Source organism: Pleurodeles waltl, chromosome 10 (genome assembly GCF_031143425.1).
Source record: "Pleurodeles waltl isolate 20211129_DDA chromosome 10, aPleWal1.hap1.20221129, whole genome shotgun sequence".
NCBI classification, from domain to species: Eukaryota; Metazoa; Chordata; class Amphibia; order Caudata; family Salamandridae; genus Pleurodeles; species Pleurodeles waltl.
This window is the reverse complement of record NC_090449.1, coordinates 251055685-251077896: the sequence shown is the minus strand read 5'-3', so window position 1 is coordinate 251077896 and position 22212 is coordinate 251055685. Positions and strand designations below refer to the sequence as shown.

General features: G+C 48.8%; 1 protein-coding gene across 1 annotated transcript in view; it reads right to left on the bottom strand.

Annotated features, from left to right (window-relative positions):
• Positions 1–1695: 1695 nt before the first annotated feature.
• DNAAF8 (dynein axonemal assembly factor 8) overlaps positions 1696–22212 on the bottom strand; it is an 882921-nt gene continuing 862404 nt past the window's right edge. The window contains exons 30-31 of the mRNA XM_069210337.1: positions 4354–4423; positions 1696–2543 (exon numbers count right to left, since the gene is read on the bottom strand). Coding sequence (XP_069066438.1) covers positions 2454–2543; positions 4354–4423 — 160 coding nt within the window. The 3' untranslated portion in view covers positions 1696–2453. The remainder of the gene's footprint in view (positions 2544–4353; positions 4424–22212) is intronic.

Below are 22212 nucleotides of genomic sequence, written 5' to 3'. Positions count from 1 at the left end.
AATGAAGTTTTTTGACTGATGTGCACTGGGTACCTGCTAACCAGGCCCAAGTGCCAGTGTTCTTCCCTAAAAATAAGGTAAAACGGTCTAATTGTGTTACAATTGGCACAAACCTTAGCACACCTGTAAGTCCCTAGTAGATACCTAGTAGGACAAAGTAGAGCTGAAGACGTGAGAACTGTGGACCAGAACTGAACTTGGTGCAAAACCCTGCCTGGCTGCTGCTGTCCTGACAACCACAAAGACTGACTTGTCCAAAGGCAGACCAGTCTCCCTTAACCCTTGGAGGTCTGCCCGGCACTTCATCAATCCATCAGCATGTTCCTTGGAGTGGAGGAGCCACTCCAGTGCATCAGCAGGCACTGACCACATCTGTCCAGTCAACCGTTTTCCTCACCATCAGGTCCACAGAGGAAGCAACTCGCCAGGAAAAGGTCAGAGTGTCCAGAAGGTCAGCCCCATAGGTTCAGACAGTCTTTGAGGCGCCAATCATTCCCGGAGCCACCCTGTACCAATACCAGATGACTAGGGCCAGTTGCAAGCACCAAGGCTTGTTTGTGTTCATTCGGAACACCACTGCTGCCAAACCTTACCTGCACTTCTAGAGACTTTGAGAGAGGCCAGCTCCATACTCGAGTGGCCCTGCTCTGTTTCTTTTTCCTCTTCTGCAGGTACACCAAGAATTGTGACAGTTTCTAACTCACCAACCCGCCAGACAAAACACCTCTGCATCTGAGCTCCCCAGCCCAGGCTCAAGTAAACTGACGGTGTCCCTGAGACCCTCAAGAGCCAAGTCCCCCTTTAGGTTCTTCCGTACTTGTTCCCACATCCTCACTTACAGCCTTTTTCTTACAGGTACCATTCTCCGTGACTTTAGCTTGTAGCATTTGAGGCTACCACAGAGTACAGCACTCCTTAACCCAGACACCCCAGGGCAGGTGAACTTGAACTGTTGGTACTTTCTTGGACCTTGGCTTCTACTTACCTTAAGTGCAGAAAAACAGCCCTGTAAGTTGTCTGTAATTGCACTTATGGAGTTAATGTTTCTCCTAAAGCATAACATTACTGCGTTCGAGGCTCATGCCTCAAAATTTGAACTCTGTGATTTTTTCTACTGTTTTCCCATAAAAATCTATAATGTCTTAAGTACTTACCTGATTTGATGATCTTGATGTCTAAAATTATATAAATACTTTTTGTGAATTGGTCTTGAGTTTCATCTTGAGTGTGTGACTCATTTATGGTCTCTCTATGTACAACAAATGCACAACACTACCCTCTGATAAGCCTATACTGCTTGCCCACACTATCACAAGGAGAGCATTTGGGTTTAACTCAGACCCTCTAAGCCAATAGGGGTCTTCTGGACTTTCTAGAGTAAACCTCATTTTTGTGCGCTACATAAAAAGCCAACCTCCTACAATTAATATGTTGTGAAACGTGTCTCGAAATGTATGTGTGGGCAGGACAATTCAGTGCTTTAGGTTATCAATGAAGATGCCCTGAAGGAAAACATTTTTTTTTTTTAATACTTTTTCGTCACTGTGAATTGTATGATTGAAATCTACACAGTAAACAATCTTTGCTTCAGTCTGACAATGAATGTCTACAGAACTCCAGCACATCTCTTTTCTAGAGGCTCCAAACCTCTATCACTTTTAACAAGTGAATTCACGCTGAGGAAAAAAGCATTATTCAAATTTCAACTTTATGTTTATTCTTTGATTAACAATAATAAAGATTTTAAGTGACAACCTACATTACAATTCATTTCACAAAGTGTCAAATAAATAGTTAAGTTAGAAAATATATCTCTCTATAATCTTTTTGCTGTTAATTTGACATGAGCTCATGAAGAAACGGGTAAAGGGGCTCGTCAGACGCTTACATATGGTGCCTGCAAAATAAATTCCCTGTAAATCTCAACTGTCCCATACGAACCCCAGCTTCAATCATGGAATGGTAGCAATAAAATCACTGCAAAAAAAGAATTCAACCCATTGCTGGGAGCTTCATAAAATACATGGGTGTGAATTAGGCCACGTTAACACAGAGGGTTTTATAAGACTTGGAGCATCTAAACCCAATCAAATATGGCCGCGTTTGGCACTCAAAGAAGAAAAGAATAATTGAGTTCTTCTGTTTTCATTTTTTTAATAACAAAAATAAGGTACAAATACATCTGTCCATAAAATAAGCTAGTAGTTGATGCCAGAGACACCTTCTAGGGTGTCCAAGAGTTTGTCGCACAGTGGATGAGAAACGAATTTTAATCTTTACTCTCCAAAGCACGGTCTCAATGAATAGCATTATTTAAAAAACGAATTTCTTCAAAGGAGAACTTCAACGAACAAGGCAAGGGGTTGAGGAAGGGATACAAAGAAGGCAGATAGAACAGGATGAAAATAACAGGGAGAGGGTAGGTATGATTGGTCACTCCCATGACGAATGGATCAGGGTCCTCGTTTGGAATCCTTCTGTACAATCTGATGGATGCTGTCCAGGGTCAGAGAGTCAAAGAAGCAGCACAGCAGCTCTTCAGACTGAGAACAAAAGCATGATAGACAAAAAGCGTCAGTAATATTTTGATGACAGAGAACACAGAAAAGATGCAGGCTTTGAGGTGGAAGAAGGACTAAATGCCTATTCTGAAAAGGAAGTCTGGGACCCCTAGACAGCTGCAAAGATGATGTACGAGCCCAAGTGGCCATCTACCACAGAAAATGGTCGAAACAGTGGCTTCTCCGGGTATTATGCAGCACCATCCAACATGCACAAAATATGCAACAGACACCAGTTCACTTGGTAAATAAATGACAGTGGCCTGGGCCCAGTTGGGTCAAGCAATCTAGTTGTCTTACTTTCATTTCTTCACTACCCCAACGACTGACTTGAACATGTTGAGAACTGTGTTTGTGCCACGTCTGCAGCATTGCAGACAATAAGAAAATAGTTGGTCATGTCACTGAGATGTCCATCTCCAGGGGTGCTCTGTTTCAAGACTAAGGGGGTCATTCTGACCTTGGCGGTCCATGACCGCCATGGCGGAGGGCCGCGGAAGCACCGCCAACAGGCTGGCGGTGCTTCCTGGGCGATTCTGACCGCGGCGGTAAAGCCGCGGTCAGAAAAGGGGAGCCGGCGGTTTCCCGCCGGTTTCCCGCTGGCCCAGGGAATCCGCCATGGCGGCGCTGCTTGCAGCACCGCCATGGGGATTCCGACCGCCTTCCCGCCAGCCTGTTTCTGGCGGTGTCCACCGCCAGAACCAGGATGGCGGGAACGGGTGCCGTGGGGCCCCTGGGGGCCCCTGCACTGCCCATGCCACTGGCATGGGCCGTGCAGGGGCCCCCTAACAGGGCCCCACAAAGATTTTCACTGTCTGCTGTGCAGACAGTGAAAATCGCGACGGGTGCCACTGCACCCGTCGCACCCCTTCAACTCCGCCGGCTCCATTCCGAGCCGGCTTCATTGTTAAAGGGGCTGTCCCACTGGGCCGGCCGGCGGTCTTCTGGCGGTCGCCCGCCGGCCCAGCGGGAAAGCCGGAATGGCTGCTGCGGTCTTTTGACCGCGGAGCGGTCTTTCGGCGGGAACCGCTTGGCGGGCGGCGACCGCCGCGGTCAGAATGACCGCCTAAGTGAAAAAGCCACAGATTGTTCATATCGCCAGTGAGCAAGAAAGAGTGTCTGGAGGGAATGTAGAGGCAAGTGGGACTGCGACCATCCAAGATTGTTCGCAGATTGCATGACCGTGGAACAATCAGGTGGAGGAGAGGTGTTTGGAGGGTTGAACTGTATATAACTTGGTAAAAGTACCACTCATGCATGCAGTTACTTAATTCAGAATCTAGGGTGTACGGGTCATTGTTCCAGTGCTTAATTTGTACATAAAAACGTGCCGGTTCTCAGAGCTTTCCTCTGAAGCTCACCGCTGCGCATTTAAATGTGCGAACACGGAATACTGAGGCAGCGTAATCCTGAAGCCATCAAGGCCTCTTTAATCCGTTTACAACCACCCCTGCCCCTTCAGCGCACTCTTGCAGCTTTCTCCCTTAATGACGCGGTTCGTTTTTCCGTCTTTCCCAGGTGTCTTTTGCTCGTAGTAAATGCTTGAAACGGGAAAAAGGTGCCGGCCCTCAAACATAAGTGCCGGTGGCCACCGGAATACATCGGCTCAAATTAAGCACTGTTCTGGTGACCAGTGCCCATTATATCAGACTCTCACTAAAATCTGTAAATGGCACAAATATTCCAGGCTTCAGGCAGTGAACGTTTGGCAATCTACAGCGCACTTATCCGGGAGCTCCACTCCACAGCTGCAACTGCATACAGAGGCAGCAGCCAGGATTGTTCTGCCTACCTGTTTCTCTGTTTTGGGATAGAGCAAGAGCTGCATGCATTCCTGGACAGCCTGCCACCGACAGTCGTTACTGGAAAAGACGACAAACAAGATGCATGTATTTGTTATTGGTCTGTTTTGTCACCAACAAGGCTTCAGAAGGTGGGCAATGTGAGTAGTGCCCCCCACCCCATACCGAGCCCAAATTATGACTAAACATATTTATTAATGCAAAAAAGCTCTCGAGTATACTAAAGATTCCATATGTTTAACATAAAGGAAGACATTTGCACTGGGTTAATATCGCAATCTAGAAAGCCGGTGCAAAAACACCCATTGGAAACGCCTGAAAACCCTCAAGCCGTGTCCGGCCCATAAATTCCACTCCAACCCACGGTCTTGTCAGTGGCAAGCCAGTGGCCCAAGCAATGTGTTTTTCTGGTAACTAATGCCTATTTCTTAATTCCCCTTTGTGGCACCAACCTGAGGAACTATATAAATATTAATCTTCAACATCTACAAATTCTAATGGACAGATTTAAAAGACGTCATCACAGTATAATGCCATCAACGAACGACCACGGTCTCCTCCAAGCTATTCAACCCCCTTGACAAATCAAAAGTAAAAAAAAAAAAAAAAAAACTTTCGCACACGCTTCAGAACTTCGTCTCTTGCGGCTATGCACAGGCTCAAAATGACAATTTTATAAACACAATACTTAATTTATTGTTAAACATGCTTGCTGCTCTCTACATCACCTATTCCCCACTGAATATTCCTTCATACCCCATAAGGTAGACGCAAACATATCATGAAAGGTAATCTGTTCTGCAGTTTGCCCATGCCCCCCTATGCCTGCTTAAACAAAGATCAAAGTCAGACAGAGGAGGTGTGGCCTTATCTGCTGAGGTTCCCATGGACGTTCCACTTGTCACTCATTTGGATGAAGTGAGGAACACACCCAGCACCAAAGGGCTAGTGTTGGAGAAAAATACAACCTGATGCTAGGGTACGATGGAGAGAGGATCTATAAAGCAAGAAGACAGAACAAAGAAGATGGAGTTTGTCAATCCTGTATTGTCATCCGCCATATAACTGTGGGGCAAGAGGCCAAAGCCATCCTCAGGGATTTTTTTGGTATCAATAATTTTTTTATAATCTCTGGTAAAAGAAGACATCACAAAGTTCTATTCACACAACCATATACACCACACAGGACACAAGAATGTATATATGGTTCCAAAGTACCATACAGTCACATCACCACATACTCACAGAACGATATCCCTGGAACAATGAAAGGAAAAATCAGGAAACAGGATGGAAGGTTGGTCGGAAGGGGGTGAAAAAAGGAAAAGAGTACATATACAAGGGGGAACACAAGGGCCTTAGTGGAGGGACATAACAAAATAAACATGGCCGCTCAAGTCCACCACTGATTCTAAATTCTCTCTCCCATCATGGCCAAAGTATCCATTTGAGAGGATCCAGGAATGACTCAAACCTAAGGTCTCAAATTAATTCCAGACAAAGCTCTTGTAGCAGTGCTACCTGATTCTTCAGGAGGAAAGTCAGAGAATCCCAGTACTCAAATAGATGTCTTTGTCTGAATGTTCTCCAGTGTTTCAACCTGCCATCTATTGCCAGCAGCGCCCAAGACACTTTCAATAGGAAATCAATCTGTGCATGTACAATGTGTTCCACGTTGTCGATCTGGCCAACCAATCAACGTACTTTCAGATCAATCACCATTACCAAGGATTCAAACATACTCCTTTTTTTCAATACTTTCTAACCATACCAACATCACCAGTGAACTTCTTTCCATTGTATTCAACTTTTAACGGATGGAAAATTGTTATTTTATTTGTCTTTGCCTGTTTTACACCATTATGAGCTTGAAACCACAGTACTACATCACTCTGCAGCAGACGTATGAACTGATGGCATTTGCCTGCCCCTACAGCCAGCCCCTCTCAAAGACTGAACCAGGAGAACAAGTAGCTCCATATATAGCCAACACAGTTTTTAAAGGCCTTGCACAGGAACAGAGCATTCCACCCCAACGATTAGCTCTGCCCCATAGCACCAAATCTGCCACTATCACACTTCAACACATCAGAACTTTGTCCCTTGTCATTCCAAGGCTTGGTATGCACTTTGTATGGACACAATGAAAGGTTGCTGGTAGAGGGCACCAAAAAAAACAACCCTGCTACTTGTCACCTCCAGCACATGTTTTTAAAGCTCTGTGCTGATTCAGACCCCCAGAAGAAGGCCCAAAGCTTGAACATGTCCAGAACATGCTTTATGTGATTTAAAAGACTTCAGAGTCCCTTGCAGTTGTTGTAGAAGCTCCAAAAGCTTGAAGGAAATTGACATATGCTGCCCTGGATCACACCATAGCCAGACAATGCTGCCACTTCTCATCTGGGAGGAAGGTTCAATTCTACATAGGTGACGACATCCTCAGTCCTGAGGGCCGAATATGCCATCTGAGCCCCCAAGCCCACTTCTACTGCAGGGACAAATGCTTTATTTCTCCTTTAATCAAAATATACATTCTGACCTGTAAGTTCAACCGCATTCAATTTACATCAATGACACTTTAAACTGGAAAGAAACAACACTGGTCTGGTTATTACTGGCTGCTGTCAAACAGTGAGTTTATATCTGCTTAAAAATATTAATATTGCAGTGGTATCCATATGTTTTGAATTCAGGTCCACAACCCTGAAAACCCTCCCATCATGGAAGCCCAGAGAACGCTCAACATTAGTTCAATGCAGCATATCAGTCCTAACAAGTTACTTACCTACAGTAGCGCCTTATCTCGTAGAGACATATCCTAGTTGCAGAATCCTTAACTTAGAGTTTCCCACAGGCGTCAGTCTGGATCTAGATATTTTTCTCACGCAGTACCCCTGCAGGCAATCAGGTGGCGTTGGACGGCTCTGCATCAGTTGCCAGCATCATGTGTGCCGAATATGATGTTGCAGGACCTATACTGGCTCCACGCTGGCACAGTGACATCAGTTTCCTTTCACGACTTTCCACACAGAAGCACAGAGCTATGAAGAACACTGGCCACTGGTGTGTCAAAACTAGGGCCCTGAAAGGGAAGCCCCTGTCCCTAGAAATCACTTCACAGAGCGGAGAGGATGGGTGGGTCGGTAGGGAACCTACAACTAGAATATGTCTCTACTAGATAACGCATTACCAAAGGTAAGTAATTTTGTTAATCTGATAGAGACTTCTAGTTGCAGATTCCCTACCTTAGAATAGATACCCAAGCAATACCATCCCTGGAGGAGGGTCTGCGAACAAAGATCATCCTAGGAAGTCCTGTGGGACCGAACGGGCAAAGTACCCATCTCATCAGACCTGACCTTCCAGGCAATAGTGTTTGGAAAACCTTTGCAAAGATGCCCACGTTGCCGTCTGACAGCTGTCCAGGACTGGAACTCCACCTGCTAAAGCAGTGGTTGCAGCTTTTTCTCTGGTAGAAGAAGCGCGCAACCGGGGGTTTATTTTTAGCCAATACATAGCACATTTTAATGCAGAGAACGACCCATCTAGAGATGGTTCTCTTCTGCACTGCCCGACCTTTCTTCGCACCCACGTACCCAACAAAGAACTGAATATCCGCCCATAACTCTTTGGTACAATCAAGGTAGAACGCCATAACTCATTTTGGGTCTGGGCCGTGGAGTCTCTCCTCTTCCTTAGAATGATGTGGGGGTGCGTAAAAAGTGGGCAAGGTGAGGGCCTACATGAAAGGGAGTGGCGACTATTGGCAAAAATAAAGCCCTGGTGCGAAGCACCACTTTGTCTGGATAGCAGGAAAGGTAGGGTGGCTTAGATGACAATGACTGCAACTCACCCTGCAGGGAGATGTAATGGCCACAAGGAAGGCTGCTTTAATGTTAGAAGCCTGAAAGAAAAATTGTGAAGAGGTTCAAAAGGAGCACACATGAGGAATGTCAGAACCAAATTCAAATCCTATTGGGCCATGATGATGGTGATGGAGGAAACATGTGGGTAAGATATTTAAGGAATATCCTCACAATAGGAGACTTAAACAAAGAAGGTTGGTCAGGTAATCTCAGAAATGCAGACAAATAACCTTAAAGGGTGCCGAAAGCAGAGCCTTCTTGGGCCAAAGAAAGTATAAACAGGAGGCGCAGAGAGGGAGGTCAACAGACTTGTCTGAGCACTATGCCACAAATTTATACCAACAACAGGTGTGTACAGTTTTGGTGGTCAGACGCCTGGCTGCCAAGATAACATTACATACTTGGAGCAGAAAGTCAAAAGCTGTCAGCTTCCGCTGCTCAATATCCACACACGAAGGTGGACACTCGACAGGTTCGGGTGGAGAACCCTCCCCTGGTGCTGCGACAGAAGATCCTCCGAAAGGGGTAGTCTGTTTGGAGGATCAATGGCCATGCTCAATAGCTTGGGATACCAGGCTCTTCATGCCCAGTCTGGAGCCACAAGGATTACTGGGCCCAGTCATTCTTGATCTTCTTGAGAATTCTGGACAGAAGTGGTATGGGCAGAAAGGCGTACAGGAGGCCTGAGCTCCACTTGAAACAAAAAGGGTCGCAGAGCGAGTGCCGCCTTGGAAACTCCAATGCGCAAAACTGCTGACATTGCACGTTCTCTGCATTGGTGAACAGATCTAACCAAGGCTCTCCCCACTGCTGAAAGAGACCTTGCGCCACTACTGAATGATGACGTCATTTGTGATCGATCAGGCATTGTCAGCTGAGTTTGTCTGCTCTGGCGTTCAGAGAGCCCGCCAGGTGTTGAATCACCAGGGAAATTCCCTGATGTTCCAGCCATGTCCAGAGGCGCAGAGCCTCCTGACAAAGGGTTCACAAACCCACTCCGCCCTGCTTGTTGCAGTACCATATGGCAGTAGTGTTGTCCATGAACCCCTGCACCACTTCCCACTTTGAGAGATAAGAAATGCTCTTGAAGCCAGCCTGATCATCCAAAACTCCAATAGGCTGATGTGGAGTTCAGACTCCGCCGGAGACCAGATTCCTCTGATCTCCACCTCTCCCACATGGCCGCCCCATCCCAGAAGAGATGCATCTGTCACTACTGTCAGATCTGCTAGGGGAAGGGACAGGGATCTGCCTCTGACCCAATCATGGCTCGTTAATCACCACTGGAGATCTCGCGCAGTTCCCTCTGAGATCTGGACCATGTCGGAGAGATTCCCCTGATGCTGCGCCCATTGGAACTTCAGGTCCCACTGCAGTGCCTACATATGCCATCGGGCATATCACACCAGCAGGATGCAGAAGGCCATGAGGCCCAGCAGCCTCGGACTCATTCTCACTGAAATCCAGGATAGAGGCTGAAATCAGTATTATAGCCTGAATATCCTGGATTCGTCGCACGGGAGGATAAGTCTGAAAATGCACTGTATCCAGAACAGCTCTAATGAAAGGGAGCATCTGAGAGGGAGTCTGGTGTGACTTCAGCATGTTTATAGTGAACCCCATCGAAGGCAGGTGGTCCATTGTAATCTGAAGGTGGGAGACGATAGCCTGGGGCGAGCGTGCATTCAACAACCAGTCACTGAGATAGTTGAAGACTGAAACCCCTGACCTGTGCAGATGGGCTGCAGCCACTGCCATCACCTTGGTGAACACCCAAGGGGCACTGGTAAGGCCAAAGGGAAGCATGGTGAACTGAAAGTGCTGGTGGCCTACTGTGAACTGCAAGTAATGCCTGTAGGCAGGCAGGACGGGAACCTGGAAGTAAACGTCCTGCAAGTCCAACGCCACTATTCAGTCTCCTGATTCCAGGGCAGATAAAACTTGAGCCAGAATTAGCATTTTGAACTTCTCCTTCCTGAGGAAGAGATTGAGGGACTGGAGGTCTAGGATAGGGCAGAGGCCCTTATACATTCTGGGTACCAGAAAGTAGCGGGAATAACAACCACAAACTACTTCTGGCATAGGGACCCTTTCTGTGGCTCCCTTGGCCAAGAAAGCCATATCCACCTTGTGGAGAAGTGCCAGGTGATCCTCTGTCATTCGATCGTTGGATGGTGGCATGGATGGAGGGATAGTCTCGAAGGGGAGAGAGTAGCCCTATGGACTAATTGCAAAACCCACTTGTTTGACGTGATGGACTGCCAGCAGAGCATGGTGATGGCGAATCCTGCCTCTGACTGGTCCCTGGCGGGTAAGCGTCAAACTAGGGAGATTTGGAAGCAGCTGCAGAGGGTGGGGGCGGTGGGCTGATCAGACCTCTGGCTCTCTGATACACAGGGACATTGGATCCAACGTCTTTGCCACAGAGGCTGGGCAGCACGCGCGGTACGGTGGCTGGAGGGAAACGACATGCAGGGTTGCACTTCCCTGGCCATGAAAGGGGCGAAAAGCAGACTGGAAGGGATGAGGGGCACTGGCGAGGCCCAAGGACCTGGCTGTAGCACGAGAATCCTTGAAACGCTCAAGCGATGAGTCTACTTTGTCTCCAAAGAGACCGGTGCGCTCAAAGGGCATGGCCAAAAGGGTAAATCGGACATCCCCCGAAAAGCCAGACATACTCAACCAGGCGTGGCGCTGCAAGGCCACCATTAATGCAACCACTCTGCCTGTCAGCAACAGTTTGGGAGTGAATGGCCTGGGCCAACTACAGGACCTGTGGCAGCACTTTGGCAACCGTGTTCCATAGAGTATGGGTGTAATAGCACAAAAGGCATGCAGTGTTCACGGACCGCAATGCCAGGCTGGAGGAAGAGAACCTCTTCTTCCCAAGTTGGTCCAGCTTCTTTGATTCCCTATCTGGGAGTGTGGAAGGGAATGTACCTGGGATGTAGAGGCTTGGAAAACCAAACTCACCGGGGTGGGATGTTACATCAGGAATCCTGGGTCATTTGGAGCAGCTCTATGGTGGTGGGAAATTTTCTTGTTCACAGGAGCCCTTGTGCTGGGTTTGGACTAGGCAACCATCAGGATATCATTAAAGGGCAACAGTGGTTCAGAGGAAGAAGCCCCAGGCTGAATCACCTCTTTTAGGAGGTTAGTCCTGACTGCCAATGAAGGTAGACCGAGGTCCAGGACCTCGTCCGCCTTTCGCACCACCACTGAATAGGACGCGCTCACCCTTGTAGGGGGGGAAAGCATGCCAGTGTCAGGGGAAGTATCTAGACCACTCACCTCATCCAGGTCCATTCGCCAGTCCATGGGATCTTGGAGCTGGTATTCTAAAGAGTCCAGCAACCCCTCCCATTGCTCATCATACCCCAACCCAAAAGATTTAGGGGGTTATTCTGACCCTGGCGGCCGGTGACCGCCAGGGTCACCGACCACGGGAGCACCGCCAACAGGCTGGCGGTGCTCCCAAGGGCATTCTGACCGCGGCGGTTCAGCCGCGGTCAGAAAGGGTAAACCGGCGGTCTCCCCATTGAATCCTCCATGGCGGCGGAGCGATTCAGACACCCCCTACCGGGAAACCCGCCATGAACAGGATGGCGGTAGGGGGTGCCGCGGGGCCCCTGGGGGCCAATGGCATGGGCACTGCAGGGGCCCCCATAAGAGGGCCCCACAAAGTATTTCAGTGTCTGCTTTGCAGACACTGAAATACGCGACGGGTGCAACTGCACCCGTCGCACCCCTGCAACTACGCCGGCTCAATTCTGAGCCGGTGTCCACGTTGCAGGGGCATTTCCGCTGGGCCGGCGGGCGCTCTTTTGGAGAGCGCCCGCCGGCCCAGCGGAAATGTTTGAATGGCCGCCGCGGTCTTTTGACCGCAGCGCGGTCATTTGTCGGCGGTACCTTGGCGGACGGCCTCCGCCGTCCGCCAAGGTCTGAATGACCCCCTAAGGGTCAGGATCCAACCTAGGGGGTAAGGCCCCTGTCAAAGTTGGAATCAGTGTTGTGCGACACAGGTCTAGCTCCAAAACGGAATCGGCAATGAGGATGAGGTTGATGCCATCCTGGGCCACGGGCCGGCATCAGGAGCATCAACGTCGGAACAAGCGTCGGGGAAGGTCGAGGTGGTATGACCGATGCCAGTCCAGATCCGAGACCGGATCCATAGGGGCCGCCTGGAGCCGAGGCCGATGCAGCCAGCACAGAACCAAAGAGTGTCCCTTCTGACCCCACAGGGCTCAAGGGTGCTCTAGTGGGGTCAAACTGCCCAAAGATGAGGTGCATGGCATCATAAAACTCTCTGAGTTAGGTGGGGTCACTCTGGGTCCCGGAAACTCAGGGAGGTGCGGCGTCGACCCAGATGCAGGCTCAGAGGATGGAGGCCTGGAGCAACAACGGGGCTTTCCCGTAGTCTCGTAGGCTGACAGACAGTGTGAAGTCGAAGAGCACTTCTTCTTTGACTTCTTCTTCTGCATCGACTTACCTGACTGTCCCGAGGACTTGGAGTGGGTCGACGAAGAAATGGGGGCTCGGCAACTGTTCTCAGGACCTTCATCTCGACCGAGAGCAACGCAAAGCCGAGAGTTGGGCTGCAATGAGCTTTAGGGACGGAACCTCAAAGCTTTCGAATTCATGGCCTGGCACTCAGAGCACGACTTAGGGTCATGGGCCTGCTCCAGACACCACAAGCAGCGGATCCTTCACAGACATCGCCCGATGACAGAATCTGCAGGGCTTGAACCCGGTCTAACGTGATGGCATCTCGACGCACCGGAGGTGTAGACACTCAAAAATCTTTGACAAAAGTTGAAAAAAGACCAGTCAAAAAGTAACTGAGGGGTAGCTCTTCTTCTGATCAGCGCTGTCTGGCGCAGAAAGAAAAGAACAGACATCGGCGCGCCGAGGTGGCACCTATATAGGTTCTGCAACGTCATATCCAGCGTGCATAACGCCAATGATGGAGCCGAACAACGCCACCTGATGGCGTTGAGGAGTACTGCTCAAGAAAAATCTCCAGATCCAAACTGACGCCTGGGGGAAATTCTAGGGTACGGAATATGCAACTAGAAGTCGTTATAAGATACGATTTGTTCTCATAAAATCTCACCTCTGTGTACTGCTGTGGGTACTTCCAGTTTTAGGCAGTTAAAAGTGAAAGGAGAAATAAGGTTCATTAAGTTCAAGATTGTTCCAATTGCCATCATTTGGCAGATTAAGCCTTGGCTGTCCTTTTTTCGCAGTTGCTCACAGCAGGATAAAGATTAAATAGCACAGGCTACACGAAGCAGCAGCAACTGACTACCACAATCTTCAGTGCTTGTGGGCTCCTGAATTCCCTGTTTTGTAAACCCAAACCAGCACACAACACACTTGAGGACTAGCATTCTCTTTTCTCCCCACTTTCGAGCAGTTCATTTTTTAGGTATGGCATTAGCCAAGACCTTTAGACTTTACTAAAATGATATACATAGTGCACTTTCTAATGGGGGCTTTTCAGCCAGCCCTCTCCATCCTTTGACCTCTTGTGTCATTCACAATTTGCTCTGGGCCACTAAAGCATACCGCATGGGACAATGAATCAGTCGACTTCTGCCACTAGTTAACTTTACTTTGATACATACTGCCATTTCGAAAGCAGCAGCAAGTAGTTCCCTTCGGTGAAAAAGCCTACTAAGGTAATTGATGATTTTTTAGACCAAAAACATAATTTTTAGTATTTAAAAAAAATAAGATTGGTGAGGGCCCTGCAGCGGCAACAAAAATGTTCTATAAAAAACTGTGGCAAAGCAAAACAAGCACTGACAAAAAGCGAGACGGACTGAAATAATTACTAGACCAACTGGCTTTGGCCATGGTCATCTGTGTTCTGTATTTCCTGGCTTCCACATTCTTTAGAATGTGTAGGAAGGAAATGAATGCAGTCTTCTAGTTTTCAAACTCTGCAGCCGCGAATTTAATTTAGGATCTTTGCAGACGTTAGTCGCAGCACTACTACCATACTGATTCTCATGCAACAGCTTGGTTCCCATAACATCCGCTTCATCTGCATCTCAATCAGGAGCCTCTATCCCTCACATGATACTTAATCACAGAGTTCGGCGTAGTAACTCTTCAGTTAGTACTCCTCTAAACGTGCCCAGTCCTCAAATTGCTCAAGTTCTGCAAGCAGCATTATTTTCCCGAGTGGAACTCCTTCACTATGGACTTACTGCAGATAAAGTCCGAGGTGACACACTTTACAGCACCGGTAGCGCTCCTTCCACCCTCTTCGCCTCTACTGCTCTCCTCCACCGCTGAATCGTTTAATAACTGCTAATCTCACTTGCTGCTTTTAAATTGTATGATGCAGGGGTCCAAAAATGACCAAGGCTGGAATCACTGATTCCATCCATGCACGCTGCAATTACAACTTTTTTACCCCTGGAATGATGGCTAACATGCTGAGTTTAGAATTGCTGTCCCCTTAACCGCATGCATAGTCCGAAATCTAGGTCCACTTCCACATGGCAACTCCCCCTCCTTTTACAATATTAGGATAGACACCTGATGGGAATCCCCAACTGGGGAGCTCAAATTACTAAGGGAGGCAACCCCACAGGGCTACAGCTTCACCCAGCTCATACTCTAGCCCTTAGTGCTTATACTTTAAGTTTAAGTTCAACAGTTTGGAAGGCCCTAGTTTGCTTTGCACATCTCAGAAGTTTGGTGTCTGCTTTCTTGTTAATGCAACCAATGATGCCAGTGATTGTCTAAGGTGCATTAATCGGCCACTCATACAGCCTCCCATTACCACCTTTCTATCTGACCAACTGCAACAAAATTGCAATGAGATATTTTCGGAAAATAAATCATGGTCCCCTGTTCCTTTTCTGCTTCCTTAACTTACTCTGCCTTAACATAATTGCTCTCAATTCTACAGCTCATTCTGCCACTGACAATGAACTCAGAACTTAGTGTTCCCACTTCAAATATAAGAAAACAAAAAAATATATCATCAACATCAAGTGTATGTAAAGATTCCTAAACTACACTCCAACGCCCAACTCCTTCAAATCATGAATGCTACTTAATGCTAGGACAGCCAATGTGTTCCACTCTCAAATGCTCAGCTTCATTTCTAACTATAATTGCATTATTAGTATTGATACTTAAATATCACTTTCCCCTTACACCTGAGGAGGTGCTGAAGTGCTTTGTATATGGGTAGCGCACTACTCTATAGGATCCTCACTGCATTGGAGACTTTGTTATGTACAAGCAATTCAGGTTTGTCATGCTAACTATCACAAATAATTACCATGTGATTTTGGGAACAATTTAACATGCCACCTGGAGAGCAATTTCTTATACATGGGTGTTACTTGTCTGGCAGGCAAGTGGAGTTATAAGGGTGTTGCTATGAGAACATCCTGCACACAATTATGCCACATGTCCATCCCAGGATAAGCGCTTAGTTGTTCATGCATTTGTTCCACTGAAATACCGGATACTGAACAGTATATTAATTTGCAGATATAACCCAGAGTGCTGTGGTAGAATCTGATTGCATTTCCTTAGTAAGAAACCCTTATTTTAATAATGAATTTTGTCATGGTCGATGGAACGGAATGGAAAGCTCGAGTTTTAAAGAGTCAATGAGAAAGAGAATAAATGTAATCCTGTAAACAGGGGGTGAGGAAATAATCTCTTATATAACTGAGGTTTAACATTAAAACCAGTCACAAAGACTCAGATCTTAATTTGTGAATATTTGTACCTACAATTGAGTGTCAGCTGCATATTCTTGTACAGGCATGCATGTGCCTGTGTCCAGGACTCTCTCAACAGTTAGACCACTGCAGGGGCCAAGATCAACCACGAGGAACATTATGTTGGATTATAGCTTTATCTGATGTGTAGTTTCCAGTCTTCAACACTTTGTGTCTGTTGGTGTGGAAGGCGATAAACCAACTCAGGACCTGCTCATGAATGCACGTGTCATGTTTTATTGTTCAGATGAACCTGCAGTGGTCATCTGTTTCCAAAAGTGCCAGCAGTATTAGAACAACCCGTAGACGTACGCCTCCTTTGTCCAAGATGGAGTGCACATTGTCCAGTAACATCAACATAGCAGAATCAGAGACTGGATTGATAGTCTGCCTGAAAATGTTCCATAGCAATGCCATTGTTTAGCTGGTTGAATATCCCTCCAAATGTTTTCTCAAGCCAGGAAAGATATGACAAAGGTCGGAAATTATAAAGCTGTTTTGGATCAAGTTTGGAGGTTTTGAGTATGGTGTGGTATGATCTTTTAAGAGGCTGAAAGTAAGCATTAAGCTCAGGAAGTATTAATAAGACTACGCCATCTGGCTTTGAAAATGAATAAATTGTCTTTAATGACATTCTGTATGGTAAGAGTGAGGTAGAGTTTAGTTGGATTTGGCTGTTTAAATGTCAGGCAAGCACCCACCTAAATGAGAAGGAAAGAGTCCCAGAGCCAAAGAAGACTGTGGCCCTCATTACAACCCTGGCGGTAATACTGCCAATAGGCCGGCAGTATAAAAAATAGAATTATGACCACTGTGGAAACCGCCAACCCAGACAGCCACTTTAACACACCGACTGCCACGGCGGTAGCAACAAACACTGCAGCGGTAACCGCCAACAGCCAGGTGGAAGACAAGGTTCCGCCCACTGTATTACGAGACACCAATCCGCCACCTTTTCCGGGGCAGTACCAACGCCATCAAAAGCACAGCGGAAACAGTATACACAGTAGGGAAATGACTCACCTCTGGACACTCAAGGAAGAACCACAACACCATAGAGCCCGAACTACAGGTGTTACCCATGCTGGTCTACCTCCTCCTACACCAGGAATACCAACAGCGGCGAAGACGACCACAGTAAGTACCGCCCCTAGCACACAGGGGAGGGGGAAGGAAAAAAGAGAGTGACACACACACGCAACATCTCCACCCCCAACAACATACATACACACAGACAGATGCAACAACATTACATATCCACCCTGTACTCTTCAGGAATAATACAAGGACAAAAGGAATAGAGTAAAATGAGTGTAATAATATAAAGTTCTAGAAATACGTCCTCAAATCACAAAACAGTATATATATATATATACACACATATATATATCCATAATGTCCGTGGGCCACAGGGCCATATCACATAGGCCAAGGCCCCACTTGACACCTGCCTCAATACGGAGAGAACACTGCTGGGGCATCAGGTCGAAAATACACAGGCACCTCAGGGTGAAGGGGAAGGGTGTGGCACCTCAGCCGGAAGATGGTACAACGCCAGTGCTCCTGGAGGGGGCTGCATGCCCACTGCTTGGTCCTGGGGAGTGCAAAGCCACAGTCTCTCTAATGGGTGGGTTGCCCACTGCTTGGTCCTGGGGAGTGCAAAGCCACAGTCTCTCTAGTGGGTGGGTTGCCCACTGCTTCCTCCTGGGGAGTGCAAAGCCACAGTCTCTCAAGTGGGTGGTTTGCCCACTGCTTGGTCTTGGGGAGTGTAAAGCCACAGTCCCTCTAGTGGGTGGGTTGCCCATTGCTTGGTCCTGGGGAGTGCAAGGCCTCAGTCTCTCAAGTGGGTGGCTTCTCCACTGGTTCTGGAGGGGGCTTTGTGCCCAGTGTGCTTCATCCTGACAAGGAGGGGGTGAGTGGATGCCTTCTTTCACTGGTTCTGGAGGGGACTTTGCGCCCAGTGTGCTTCATCCTGGCAAGGAGGGGGTGAGTGGATGCCTTCTTCCACTGGTTCTGGAAGGGGCCTTGTGCACTGTGTGCTTCATCCTGGCAAGGAAGGGTTGAGTGGATGTCTTCTTCCACTGGTTCTGGAGGGGGCTTTATGCCCTTGTGCTTCATCCTGGCAAGGAAGGGGGGGCAGTGGATGCCTTCTTCCACTGGTTTTGCAGGGGAGCTTTGTGCCCTGTGTGCTTCATCCTGGCAAGGAGGGGGTGAGTGGATGCCTTTTTCCACTGGTTCTGGAGGGGGCCTTGTGACCAGTGTGCTTCATCCTGGCAAGGAGGGTGTGAGTGGATGCCTTCTTCCACTGGTTCTAAAGGTGTCTTTGTGCCCAGTGCGCTTCATCCTGGCAAGGAGGTGGTGGGTGGATGCCTTCTTCCACTGGTTCTGGAGGGGGCTTTGTGCCCAGTGATGCAGCACTTGGGGAGTGCAAGGTCACAGTCTCTCACTTGGGTGTCATACCTACAGGATTTGCAGGGGCCAGGACGCACTACAGCCCATGGAGGCACAACCACACACTGCCGGAGGTGACCGCTGCTCAGTGGTGGCAGTGCTGGTGTCAGGGCTGGCAGTGGTGGGGGGAGGCTCCAGCCCATCTCCTGCAGCCTCGGACGGCTGCCCACTGGGGCTGCTGCTGCTGGCAGTGGTGCTGGTGGCAGTGCAGGAGGTGGTGCTGGCGGCGGTTCTGCCAGAGGTGGGGGGAGGCTCCAGCCCATCCCCTGCAGCCTTGGACGGCTGCCCACTAGGGCTGCTGCTGCTGGCAGTGGGGCTGGTGGCAGTGCAGGTGGCAGTGCTTATGGCGGTGCAGGTGGTGGTACTGGCGGCGTTGCTGCCAGTGATGGGGGCACTCCAGCCCTTCCTGTGCAGCCTTGGACGGCTGAAGTGCCATGGCTGGTGTTGTGTGCTCAGATTCTGCCCCTGCACTAGGCCTCATATCCATCCTGCCTGCAGCGTCCGGGCCTTTGTCATTGCCCTTGGCAACTGCTGATCCCTTCGAGCCCTTGGCAGCTGGGGGCCCCTTCTTGCCTTTGCCAGCTGGTGACCCCTTCTTGCCTTTGCCAACTGGTGGTGCCTCCTTGCCTTTAACAGCTGGTGGTGCCTCCTTGCATCTGTCAGCTAGTGGTGCCTCCTTGCCCTTGGTAGCTGGTGGTTCCTTCTTGCCCTTGGCAGCTGGTGCAGGCACACTGGCTGTGCTGACGGGTGTCTCCTTGGAGCCTCTCACAACTGCAGTAGCTGCAGAAACTACAGTGGGCGTGGACTGGGTGGCTGAGGTGCTAGCCTGGGTTCTGACCACCCTGGCCCGAAGTGAAGGATGGGGGGGGGGGGGGGGGGGGGGATTGGGGGGGGAGGGGCAGGGAATAGATCAAGGGTGGAGAGGAAAAGCTTTTTAGGGACACTGGGGCGGGAAGAGGGAGAAGGTTTGGGAGTGGAGGAAGAGGGAGTGGTGGTAGGAGGTGTCTGTCTGCTGTGTTTGGGTGCAGGTGCATGGGCTGGATGCTGTTGTGAGGTGGATGGCTGTTGGGTGTCTGAGTGCTTGCGTTTATGTACTTTGGGAGGAGGGGGCACAGACACAGTGGGAGAGGGCACAAGGGACGTGTGCATGGATGTGGGGGTGGTGACTGCCAGTGAGGGGCGTGTGCTGATAGGCGTGATGGTGATGGAGGCAGTGGGTGTGGATGTAGTGCATGCAGGTGTGAGTGGAGATGCTACTGGGAGGGAGGTGGACGACGAGGAGGGGGACACAGTGGAGGCAGTGGATGTTAGTGTGTCTGCATCTGGAAGGTGCTTGTGTGAATGCCTGTGGGATGAAGTGTGGTGCTTGTGTTGCCTGAGCCACTCCTGTGTATTGTCTTGGGTGAATGCTGGTCTGATGGTGTGCTTGGGATAGGCTGGGGTTGAAGGGAATAGGACTGGGTTAAGGAAGTTGGAGGGGGAAGGCGAGAGACAGGAACAATGGCTGCCATCAGGGAGGAGGCCAGAGCCTGGAATGATCTCTGTTGGGCCGCCACGCCAGAGTGAATGCCCTCCAGGAATGCATTTGTTTGTTGCAAATGCCCTGCCAGCCCCTGGATGGCATTCACTATGGTTGACTGCCCAACAGAGATGGATCGCAGGTGGTCAAAAGACTCCTCACTGAGGACAGCAGGGCTGACTGGGGCAGGTCCTGAGGTGCCTGGGGCAAAGGAGATGCCCACCCTCCTGGGTGAGCGGGCACGGGAAACACGCTGAGGGGCTGCTGGGAGGGCGGTGCTGGTATGGGGTGGCGGCTGTATCTGTAGTTGGGGTGGACACAGAGGTGTCCGCCACCACCAGGGAGCTTCCATTGGAGGAGGTGTCACTGTCCGAACTGTCCCCTCCAGTCTCCGCCGTGGTGCTCCCCTCTCCCTCTGTCCCACTGGTGTTCTCACCGTCGGTGGATTTGGCCCCATGGGCCATGTGGGATGCAGCTCCCTCCCTCACCGGTGCTTCTGCTCCTCCGCCAGATGATGCTAATGCACAGAAGGACAGGTTGACAAAACAAAAAGGGGGGAAGAGACAGAGGATACACTTGGTCAATGCCAGCAACAACACCACCGTTGGCGTGCACAACACACAGGGAACAGCCCTATGCACTAGGCCATGCACTACCAGTTACAATGCTAGTCACCAGGCCATGGAGAAGGAATGGTTTCTTACCTGTAACTCCAGTTCTCTCGTAGGGGTATTTCCATGATAGTCATAAGCATTGAATAGTTCCGCGCGCCTGCGGGGACCCCGGAGCACTGATGTGAAGAATATTCTTAAGTGCAAATACCAGCCCTTTGAAAAAAGGTCTGTTAAAAAACACTTAAGAATAACACTGTGCAGCCTATGCGAACAGCTACACAGGCCAAATTGTTGAAAAGAAAACAGTTGTAGTGTAAATTCACGTTCAAACACCTATTTATTCTAGAAATGTAATAACAAATACATTCTCATACTTTATTTACACTTCTCATGAGGATAAACAATGCAGGGCAGTGTAGCCCATAGGCTGCCATTATACAGAATGTAAATAGAGCTGTGCCTTTAAGAAAGTAAAGTCTTCCTGTATCCCATCATGCACAGCAAAAGGCAGTTGCCTCAGTTCTTTTTGAAGGCTTGTAACCTGACATGAAGGAACAAACCAATCGTTGGAGTACCAACATCGATAATATTTTATGGCAACCTTTTCTATATCAACTCCACCGGGGAGGAGGGAGGGTTGCTTATGACTATCATGGAAATACCCCTACGAGAGAACTGGAGTTACAGGTAAGAAACCATTCCTTCTCTCATAGGGGATTTCCATGTATAGTCATAAGCATTGAATAGACTAGCAAGCCCATCCCCATAAACCGCGGTGGAGTAGACAGAAGAATACTGACAAAAAAAACATGAGTCATGCAAATAAATTCTTAAGTAAGGCCTGTCCAACCTGCGCATCTGCCCTAGCGTCTGTATCAAGGCAGTAATGCTGAGTAAAGGTATGGACCGACTTCCAAGTGGCAGCCTTGCATATTTCTGCCAAAGGGATATTTCTCATCAAGGCTGCAGTAGCTGCCTTCCCTCTAGTAGAGTGGGCTTTTGGCCTACCACCAAGGGATTTGTTCGCTAACCGAGAACATGACATTATACATGAAACAATCCACCTGGATAATGATTGCTTAGACGTGCCCAACCCTGTCCTAACTGGGCCATAGTTAACAAAGAGCTGTTGTGATTTACGTAAGCATTTTGTCCTGTCCAAGTAAAATTTCAAAACCCTCTTTACATCCAGAGAGTGCAGAGTTCTCTCAGCAGGAGTAGTTGGATTTTGAAAGAAAGTTGGCAATGAAATGGTTTGGTTCACATGAAAGTCGGAGACGACTTTTGGTAAAATTTTTGGATGAGTCCTCATTACCACTTTTGCAGAATGAAAAACCGTGTAGGGCTCTTGAGCGCAAAGGGCCTGGATTTCGCTGACCCTACGCGCTGAAGTGATTGCCACCAGAAAAGCAGTTTTCCATGTGAGATGTTGAAGTGATGCCTTATGTATTGGCTCGAATGGAGGTAGCATCAGACGCGATAGGACAACATTCAGTTCCCATGGAGGAGATGGCCTCCTAATGGGAGGAAAGACCTTTTTTAAACCTTCCAGGAAGTCCTTAATAATTGGAATCCGAAAAAAGGAAGTTTGTGAGGGGCTCTTTCTGTATGCCGTTATAGCCGCCAAGTGTACCTTTATTGATGA